This window comes from Rhinopithecus bieti, unplaced genomic scaffold, assembly GCF_001698545.2.
Source record: "Rhinopithecus bieti isolate Rb0 unplaced genomic scaffold, ASM169854v2 scaffold_7888, whole genome shotgun sequence".
In the NCBI taxonomy this organism is placed as follows: domain Eukaryota; kingdom Metazoa; phylum Chordata; class Mammalia; order Primates; family Cercopithecidae; genus Rhinopithecus; species Rhinopithecus bieti.
The window spans coordinates 1546404-1556848 of record NW_016805944.1 but is presented as its reverse complement, the minus strand read 5'-3'; the positions used below and the strand labels follow the sequence as shown (position 1 = coordinate 1556848).

The 10445-nt window shown below is 53.2% G+C and overlaps 1 protein-coding gene across 1 annotated transcript in view; it reads right to left on the bottom strand.

Annotated features, from left to right (window-relative positions):
* RTN2 (reticulon 2) overlaps window positions 1-8867 on the bottom strand; it is a 14123-nt gene extending 5256 nt beyond the window's left edge. Inside the window, 6 exon segments of the mRNA XM_017874275.1 lie at window positions 4911-5046; window positions 5049-5162; window positions 5938-6192; window positions 6298-6777; window positions 6867-6911; window positions 8608-8867. Coding sequence (XP_017729764.1) covers window positions 4911-5046; window positions 5049-5162; window positions 5938-6192; window positions 6298-6777; window positions 6867-6911; window positions 8608-8641 — 1064 coding nt within the window. The 5' untranslated portion in view covers window positions 8642-8867.
* Window positions 8868-10445: the final 1578 nt, after the last annotated feature.

Sequence of the window (10445 nt, the reverse complement as noted above, 5' to 3'; positions counted from 1 at the left end):
CTGACCTCGTGATCCGCCCGTCTCGGCCTCCCAAAGTGCTGGGATTACAGGCTTGAGCCACCGCGCCCGGCCCCAAAATGACTTCTTGACACACCTGTTTGAGCATAACCTGATTTCCGTGTTTTTTTTTTTTGAGAGACAGGGTCTCACTCTGTCGCCCAGGCTGGAGGGCAGTGGTGCCATCATAGCTCACTGCAGTCTCGACCTCCTGGGCTCAAGTGATCCTCTCACCTCAGCCTCCTCAGTGGCTGGGACTGCAGGCATGCACCACCACTCAGCTAATTTTTTTTTTTTTTTTTGCTTCTGTTTTTATTTGATTTTATTTATTTATTTATTTATTTTTGAGACGGAGTATTGCTCTGTCACCCACGCTGGAGTGCAGTGGTCCTATCTTGGCTCACTGCAAGCTCCACCTCCCGGGTTCACGCCATTCTCCTGCCTCAGCCTCCTGAGTCGCTGGGACTACAGGTGCCCGCCACCATGCCTCGCTAATTTTTTTGTATTTTTAGTAGAGATGGCGTTTCACCATGTTAGCCAGGATGGTCTCGATCTCCTGACTTTGTGATCCGCCTGCCTCGGCCTCCCGAAGTTCTGGGATTACAGTCATGAGCCACTGCGCCTGGCCTTGTTTGTTTTTAGAGGTGGAGGTCTCGCTGTGTTGTCTAGGCTGGTGTTGAACTCCTGGCCTCAAGTTATCCCTTTTCATCAGCCTTCCAAAATGCTGGGATTAGAGGTGTGAGGCACAGTACCCAGCCCAATTTGCAAAATTTTTTTTTTCTTCTGTTGCCCAGACTGGAGTGCAGTGGCACAATCTCCACTCACTGCAACCTCCGCCTCCCTGGATCAAGTGATTCTCCTGCCTCAGCCTCCTGAGTAGCTGGGATTACAGGAATGTGCCACAATTCCCGGCTAATTTTTGTATTTTTAGTAGAGACGGGGTTTCACCATGTTGGTCAGGCTGGTCTCGAACTCCTGACCTCGTGGTCCACCCACCTTGGCCTCCCAAAGTGCTGGGATTACAGGAGTGAGCCACCATGCTCGGCCTCAAATTTTTAGTGGCCTCTTTTCTTCCATGCTTATCTCCCTTCTTTTCCCTCTAGAAAACCCAAGTTAACCATCTAGCCAGTCCTATTAATTGTACTCCTCCCCATATAATTATATGTGGACACAGAAATACAAACTGATGCTTCTTGGTCATTTCTTATGAAAAACGGAATTATGCTGGGCGTGGTGGCTCACACCTGTAATCCTAGCACTTAGGGAGGCTGAGGCAGACAGATCACCTGAGGTCAGGAGTTCAAAACCAACCTGGCCAACACGGTGAAACCCCATCTCTACTAAAAATACAAAATTTAGCCGGGCTTGGTCGCGGGTGCCTGTAATCCCAGCTACTCGAGAGGCTGAAGCACAAGAATCACTTGAACCTGGGAGGTGGAGGTTACAGTGAATTGAGATCACGACACTGCACTCCAGCCTGGGAGACAGAGTAAGACTCTGTCTCAAAAAAAAAAAAAAAAAAAAAGAAAGAAAGAAAGAAAAGAAAGAAGACAAATGGAATTATATACACACTTTTCTGCATCATGCATACTTCACTTTTCCTCCTAATCAACTGAAATAGCTCCCTCTCCCACTTTTTTCCCAAAGACAGGGTCTTACTGTGTTGCCTAGGCTGGAGTGCAGTGGTGTAATCATAATTCACTGCAGCCTCGAACTTCTGGGCTCAAGTGATCCTCCACCTTTGGCCTCCCAAAGCACTGGGATTAGAGATGTGAACCACCATCCCCGATTAGCTTTTAATTCATTCATTCTTTTTTGTTTTTTTTTGACAGAGTCTCACTCTGTTGCCATGACTGGAGTGCTGTGGCGTGATCTTGGTTCACTATAACCTCAGCCTCCTGGGTTCAAGCTATCCTCCCACCTCAGCCTCCTGAGTGGCTGGCACTACAGGCACATGCCACCATGCTTGGCTAATTTTTGTATTTTCAGTAGAGATGGGGTTTTGCTATGTTTGCTTGGTTGGTCTTAAACACCTGGCCTCAAGCAATCCACCTGCCTCAGCCTCCCAAAGTTCTGGGATTATAGGCATGTGCCACCGTGCCTGGCCTTAATTCATTCTTTTAAAGAGCTGCATAGTATTCTGTGTTGTGGCTGTGCTATCTATCATTCATTTTATTTAACCATGTACCTATTGCTGGGTCAGTTTGTTTCCTAACCCCTTCACCACAAGCAGGGCTGCAAGCAATATCCTTCAACAGATATTCTCACTTCCTGGAGCGACTATTTCTGAGATAGATCTCCAGGGTGGAATTGCTGGGTGGACTGGTTATGTGTTTGTTTGTTTGTTTGTTTCTTTGTTTATTTGAGATGGAGTCTTGCTCTGTTGCCCAGGCTGGAGTACAATGGCACAGTCTTGGCTCACTGCAACGTCCGCTTCCCAGGTTCAAGCAATTCTCCTGCCTCAGCCTCCTGAGTAGCTGAGATTACAGGATGGCGCCACCATGCCTGGCTAATTTTTTATATTTTGGTAGAGATGGGGTTTCACCATGTTGGCCAGGCTGGTCTCGAAATCCTGACTACAAATAATCCTTCTACCCAAAGTGTTGGGATTACAGACGTGAGCTACCACGCCTGGCTTTGTCTTTTCTTTTTTTTTTTTTTTTTGAGACAGAGTTTCGCTGTTATTGCCCAGGCTGGAGTGCAATTGTGCATGCGATCTCGGCTCACCGCAACCTCTACCTCCTGGGTTCAAGTGATTCTCCTGCCTCAGCCTCCCGAGTAGCTGGGATTACAGGCATGTGCCACCATGCTTGGCTAATTTTTTGTTATTTTTAGTTAGAGATGGGGTTTCATCGTGTTAGCCAGGATGGTCTTGATCTCCTGACCTCAGGTGATCCACCCGCCTTGGCTTCCAAAAGTGCTGGGATTACAGGTGTGAGTCACCACACCCGGCCGTATTTTTTTATTTTTATTTTTTATTTTTAGTTTTGGAGAAAGGATCTCACTCTGTCACCCTGGCTGGAGTGCAGTGGCATGATCATGGCTCACTGCAGCCTCTACCTCCCAGAGTCAAGCAATCCTCCTACCTCGGCCTCCTAGCAGCTGGGACTATAGGTGGCATCACCATATCTTGCTAATTTTTTTTTTTTTTTGGACAAATTCTTCCTCTGTTACCCAGGCTGGAGTACAGTGAGCATGATCTCAGCTCACTGCAGCCTCTGCCTCCTGGGTTCAAGAGATTATCATGCCTCAGCCTCCCAAGTAGCTGGGATTACAGGCATGAGCTGCCATGCCTGGCCTGGCTAATTTTTTTTTTTTTTGAGACCGAGTCTCGCTCTGTTGCGCAGGCTGGAGTGCAGTGGCCGGATCTTGGCTCACTGCAAGCTCCGCCTCGCGGGTTTACGCCATTCTCCTGCCTCAGCCTCCCGAGTAGCTGGGACTACAGGCGCCTGCCACCTCGCCCGGCTAGTTTTTTGTATTTTAGTAGAGACGGGGTTTCACCGTGTTAGCCAGGATGGTCTCGATCTCCTGACCTCGTGATCCACCCGTCTCGGCCTCCCAAAGTGCTGGGATTACAGGCTTGAGCCACCGCGCCCGGCCGACTAATTTTTAAATATTTTGTAGAGATAGGGTCTCGTTATGTTGCCCAGGTTGAATTCCTGGCTTCAAGTGATCCTCCTGCCTCGGCCTCCCAAAGTGTTGGTATTATAGGCATGAGCCACCGTGCCCAGTCATATGTAATTTTTAATGTCTTAAATTTTGAAACACTGCTTCCTAGTAAGACCATAACAGTTCTTATTTCCACAAGAAGCAAGAGAAAGATCTTTTCCCAGCATCCTGCCCTGAAATGGGTTATAGTTCTTTTTACCTTTTGCCAATCTGTCAGGTGTAAAGTGATATCCCCTTGATGCCCTTAGCAACACATGTTTCTAAGTCCTAAATGTATTAATAACGCCATACTCCTTTCCAGGGCCTAACTCAAATTTCTGACCCCTTTCTGAGACCCTAAAACACACCTCCTAAACCCAACCTCAGCCCTGAGCAGTGACCTTTGTACCCAAACCTTCATCTCATCTGTCTAAACTTTAGGCTCACTCCTGTAATCCCAACACTTTGGGAGGCTGAGGCAGGAGGATCACCTGAGGCCTGGACAACATAGTGAGACCCTGTCTCTACAAACAAAATAACAAAATTAGCTGGGTGTGGTGGCCTGCGGCTGTAGTCCCAACTGTTCAGGAGGCAGAGGTGGGAGGATCACTTGAGCCCAGGAGTTCCAGGCTGCAATGAGCTATGATCCCACCACTGCACTCCAGAAAGAGCGACAGACTCTGTCGCTTAAAAAGAAACTTTAGTAGTCTGCTTTCATTTGAGTCCTGAAAACCAGGAACTCGATACCTTTCTATTTCTTTCCAGATCCTCTCTATCCTCCCACCCTCCCTCCAACTGACCCCTCCGACCTGTCCCTCTTAGAGGCTCACCCCTCACTTCTATATCCTTCCGATGCATCTCTCATTTACCTCGAAATAGGACAGCCCCCTCCCTCCCCGTCGCAGGGCCCTCCCAGGCAGGCTCCTAGTGGCCGGAGCCAGTGGATGGGGGAGGGGCCAGGTCGCCTGAGGCGGGGCTAAGTTTAGGCATGCTGGGGGGAGGGGGCCTCCCCGCAGCTGTTCTGGCCCGTCCGGCCCCTGAGTGACAGCGCTGCCTGGGACGAGGCTGGGGGAGGGGGTCCTCCCTGCTCCTGGGCCCCAAAGTGCTGGCTCGAAGGAGAAGGGACCCCATTCTCCTTCTAGGTCCTCCCTAGACTGCCCCTCGGCCCCCTAGCCCCAGCCTGCAACGCTGGGGAAGCAGACCAGTAACAAACGTGCTCTGGAGGTGCAGGAGATAAGGGCGAGTCTGGACCCCCTTCCGCCGACCTCAGCCCCCGTCCAGCCCGTTTCGCAAGCCCACCTTTACTCCCCATATCGGCTCCGAGTGAGAGGCTGGGGACACCGCTGCTTCTCGGGGATTTTGCCCACTTCAGTAGAACCCGGAGGACAGGAGTAGGGGGGTGGGGCCCCTTTGGACCCAGCCAATGGCTGTCCATAGAGGTGGGGACAATTCCAAAATTGGAACCGTCTTGTAAACAGCCAAAAGCAATGATGTCTTTAACCATTCCATAGCTGTTCCTGGAGGTGGAGCATATTTTAAAGTAAAGCTGGGTCATTTTACAACTGATCAATAGATGTGGCCAGGAAAAAGACGGCTTTTGTTTGTTTTTTCAAATAGAGATCGAGTCTCCCTATGTTGCCCAGGCTGGTGTTGCACTCCTGGCTTCAAAGGATCCTCCCACCTCGGTCTCCCAAAGTGTTAGGATTACAGGCATGAGCCACTGCGCCCGGCCAAAAGAAGAGTTTTAAAAGGCACAGAATTTACTTATAAATATTCTACGACCACATCTAAATAAGGAAAGAACTGCATTTTTTCAGGAATTTGGTCTGTCCAAAATCAGCCACTAGGAGGAGCACTCCAGAAGAGGGAGGATTATTTTATTTTATTTTTATTTTTTGAGACAGAGTCTCGCTCCGTCGCCCAGGCTGGAGTGCAGTGGTGCGGTCTTGGCTCACTGCAACCTCTGCCTTCCAGGTTCAAGCGGTTATCCTGCCTCAGTCTCCCGACTATAGACAGGGTTTCACTATGTTGGCCAGGCTGGTCTCGAACTCCTCACCTCAAGTGATCCGCCTGCCTCAGCCTCCCAAAGTGCTGGGATTACAGGTGTGAGCCACCGCGCCCGGCGGGGGAATTTTTTTAAAAGAGCGGAGTTTATCACGTCTAGCCAGTAGCAATACCTCTTCCTTTTTCCACTATCTGCTGTTCCTTTGCGGGCCTGTTCCCTTTAATTCAAAATCCTCTCACCCTTTGCCTTGTGTGGTCCAAGGCAGCATCTTCACACACGTTGCTTACCTAGAAGGCGTGGCTCCACCGTGAATTCTAATTGGTCCGTGCTATCGAAGCACTGTCCCCTTATTGGCTCTCGCTCCAGTGGCCCCCGCTGCTTTTCTTCCTCTTCCAGCAAAGGCTCTTCGGGCCCAGAGTTCGAATCTCGCGATTGGGATGGGGACGGAGTACCGGCCTGGGGTGTCCCAGAGCCCGCACTGAGCTGGGGAGTCAAGACCTCGGGCGGTGAGGACTGAGCAAGTCGGAGTCGTAGGTCCAGTTCTGACAGGGTAGAGAGAGAAGGCCATGAGCTTTCTTCTTGGAGATGCCCCTAGGAGAAACCACCCACCCCTCTTGGCTTCGGTCCCAGCACCTCGGACATCTCACCTTCCCCAGCTTCTCCTGCCTCCAATCTGTTGGGTTCTTCGGGTTCTTCGTCTTCCAGCGGGGTGGAGCTGCTGGTGGAAGAGTCCTCCCCGGATCCCACTCCCCGGGCCACCCAGCCCAGCTTGTCCAACCGAAGCCTCAGGTCTTCCAGGGGGCGCTCGGATGGAGGGGCGGTGTCAGGATCACCCCGGCGTCCAGGCTCTGGGGATTGGCTCAGGCTGGGGATGCTCTCCAAGCTGTCGCCCAGGCTGGGCTGAGGATGCTGGTCTCGTGGTTCTGAGACTGAGCGGCCCTGGGGGCGGGGGCGGCGGGCAGTTGAATCCCTACGGCCCCCGGAGCCCACTACGCCATCAAAGGCGATGTAGGAGAAGGTCAGCTCCCGGGGGGTGCCCCAGTCCTGCGACGTGGTCTCCTCCTCGTCCTCCTCTGAGAATTCCCGGGCTGTGTGCAGCTCCCGAAAATCAGAGTCGTCGTTCCCTCCTGCAGCGGGTGAAGGAGAGCCTTGTTTCCCTCAGCAGGCCCCTGAGCTGCCCAGCCCTGAACCCCTTCACCTGCTCCCCTCCACTTACCTTCTGTGGAATCAGGGGTTGAGGAGGCTGTAGACGGAGCTTCTTCTGCGAGAGGGAAAGAATCGAAGACTCTTAGAAGCTTAGACTGTCCGAATCACAGAAGTGTGCCAGTCCTGGAATCTTAGAATATTTGAATCACGGGACTTTTAGAAAATTCTGCACACAGACTCTAAAACCTAGCATCACTGCCTGATGGAGCTCAGAGTCTTAGAAGTCCAAATCCAAGAATCTTAATCTTAGAGTCTTCAAGACTCTAAGCTGGGCTGGGTGGCCAACAAAGTAGGAATCTTAGGAGGTTTCAAGTCATTCATTCGTTCAACAACCATTTATTGAGCACCTACTATGTGCCAGGCACTGTTCTAGGTCCTGGGGATATAGCTGTGAAGAAAACACAAAATCCCTGCCCTCCTAGAGCTGACACTCTTTGGGAGAGACAAACAATAAACAAGTGAATATATGATGTCGGGTGCAGATGAGCATATGGAGCAAAGTAAAGAAAGGTAGGGGAAGAGAAAGTGAAGAAAGTGAAGGGGTGCTGTTTCTCATAGGGTGGTCAAGAAGCCTTCTCTGATAAGACGACGTTTGAGCAGAGATCTGAAGGAAGTGAGGAAGCCAAGCAGATGTTCAGGGAAGACTTCCAGGTACAGAAGGAAACCAGTGCAAAGGCCCTGAGCCAGGTACCAAGATTGGCATCTGAGGAATAGAGAGGTGCGAAGATGTGACTGGAGAAGAGAGACTGAGGAGGAGAAGAGTGGGAGGTGAGGACAGAGAGGTAAGGGGGGTGGGGAGGGACAGATGAGATGGTCCTCCCTTTGTAATCCGAAGTTAACAACAAGATCTTAGAATGTTGGGATGATACTCGGAAATGCTGAAATCACCAATTCTTAGAATTTTGGCATCGGGACACCCAAGACATGGAAGTGGCTAGATCTAAGGGTGTTGAAATCCCCAGCTGTCAGAACCCCCATGTGCGGGACAGAGAACGGTAGACATGGACTGTTACAGCTGTGAGCTCAGAGATTGGGAGGATCAAGCTAGGCGTTTTCAGCTGGGAATCCAGCCCCTTAGAGCTAGTTCAGAGCTTTGCACGTAGATGATGCTCAATGCGGTTTAGAAATTGAAATCTGACGCCCTGTGCCCTCACCTTGTTTTCTCAGCTGGGGAATGGGAGGCCTGGAGTGGTGTGGGTCTTCTCCAGGATTACCATTAACCAGTGGTAAAGGCCACTAAGGACCCATGAGTCCTTGCCCCCAAACCACGGATGGCTGTTTTCCCGGGACAGGGGGTTGGACAGTTTGGGCGAGGTCGGGGCTGCCTCTTGGACAGAAAACGGGGGTGGGATGCAAAGACAAGAGATTAGGAGCCAGACCCCTGTTTTCCATCCTGGCTCTACCCTCCGTTCAACCCCCTCCCCGCCAGCTGCGGCCAGCACCAGAGCCTGGGGACAGCTCCCCGCGCGCGTCCACGTTCCCGGGCGGGGCCGGGAGGCACATCCCAGAGCGCAGCGCGCCCCCCGCCGGCTGTCTCAGTGGCCCCTCACCTCCGCCCGGTTTCGTCCAGGTCCTCCGGGTCAGGCTGCCCCCGTCGCCGCCAGAGAGCGGGGGAGGGGAGAGCTTCCTTTGTCTCCTATGCCTCCTCCCCCCACCCCGGCTCTCCTGCGGGCAAGCGCTGAGGGGACACCGGGGAGTACCCCACCTGGACGTCTGGGACCCACCCGAGGCCCCAGCCTCGCTCTACTCACTGCAGTGGGCGAAGACCGGCAGGACCTGCCCCATGGCCCCCCTCGGGCCTGCATCGGGACCCCCGCCCACTCCGGCTGCGCCGCCCTGGGCCCGGGGCCGCGGGCGCTCATCTCCGCCGCGCCCACGACGCCGGTGCCATCCTCGCCGCCTCCTCCTCCCGGGCTGCTCCAGCAGCCGCCGCCGCCGCGGCCGCCGCCGCCGCCGCCCAGTGCCGGCTCCGCGGGGGCGGGCGGGGCCCCGCGGTGGGAAGCCACTGCAGCGCGCGGTCGGGGGCGGGGCCCCCAGAGGGGAAAAAAAAAATTTGGGGCGGGGGTGGCGGTACCAGAGGAGGGCGAGGGGGGCGGGGAAGCGCCGAGGAGCAGTGCGGAGAGGCCCGTGGCCTTCTTACTAAAGGGGCCGGAACCAAGAGGTGCGTGCGACAAGTGGCCAGGCGAAGGAGTGGAAAGCGGCCTGAACGGGCGGGGCCTAGACCGCAGAGGGCGCAGGCGTTTATGCGGGAAGAGGGGGCCGAGGCTGGAGTAGGCGACGGGACATGGGCGAAGCAGGATGGTGAAAGAGCCTTTGGCATGAGAGGATGGGCAGGCGGGATCCTGAGTTGTGGTTGGGTGGAGCTAGAGTGCCATTGCGAAGAGTGGGTGTGGAAAGATTCATAATTGCTCTGAGGTCAGCCGGCTCCCGACCTAGATTTGCAGAAGGGGAGCCGAGGAGGAAAGGGGGGCCCCGAAAGAAACAAATTCAGGTAAAAACTTTTGCGGCCGCAGAGGCGCTCCAATTACATGGGCCGGGGCCAAAAGCAACGGGGATTATTCAAATATAACTTGGGTGGGGGGCGGATTCCAGGGCAATCCAAGTCTGCGACAAATTAGAAGGGTCTGGAGCTGTGTGCCGTGAAATCACTGGATGGGTGGGAGAGCGGCCGAGGGAGAAAAGTAGCTGAAAGCCGCCCAGAGGGGAGGGGTGAACCTACAAAAAAGTATAAGAAAAAGAAATATATATAGTGATATAGGTTTGTGGAGACAGGGTCTCGCTCTGCGGCGCCCCTGACTGGAGTGCCAGTGATGCCATCACGGGCTAACTGCTGCTCGACCGTCCTGGGTTTCAAGATAATCTTCCCATCATAAGCCTCCTAGAGTAGCTGTAGGGAATTCCACAGGTGAGTTCCACCGGCGCCTGGGCGTGAAATTTTAATTTTGTTGGTAAGAGACGGTGTTCTCGCTATTGTCTTCTCCAGGCTGGTTCTTTCAAAGCTCCTGGCTTAAGCAATCCGGCCTGGCCATGGCGCTCCGCCTCTAACATGGCTGGGGTTACAGGCCCGGCCTGAGTTCACCTCGCGCCCTGCCAAGTATGGTTATTTACAGGTTTCTGAGGCTGGGCGTACGCCGACCCGAGCTCGGAAGAAAGCTTGGATTGGGTGCTTTGTGTTGACGAACACAGATTCCTAGAATTAGTTTCGCCTGTAACACCTGTTACTTCTGTGTACTCTGTTTCTTCTTCATCTGTAAGCTGGAGATGATGATGTATAGTACCAGCGTCGTGACACATTAGTGACTCATGTGAACGCAGTTTTGCTACTGATAGTCAGTATTATCATTTTTCTTTTGTTCGCTGATTCAGATCCCAAACCCCGCTTGGGCGTAGGTGCAGGGAGGAGAGGAGAGCCAGAAGTGTGAAGCAGGTCCTGCTAGTGAGCCACGACCGCCTAAAGAGGGTCAATAGGACAGGAAGGAGATTTAGATGCGGTTTTAAAATCTCCATAGCGGAGGGGAATTAAAGGGGGGGGCGGGGGGCAGGTGTGACGCAGGTGGAGCCTTCCTGATCGCCAGTGGCTGGATAAGGA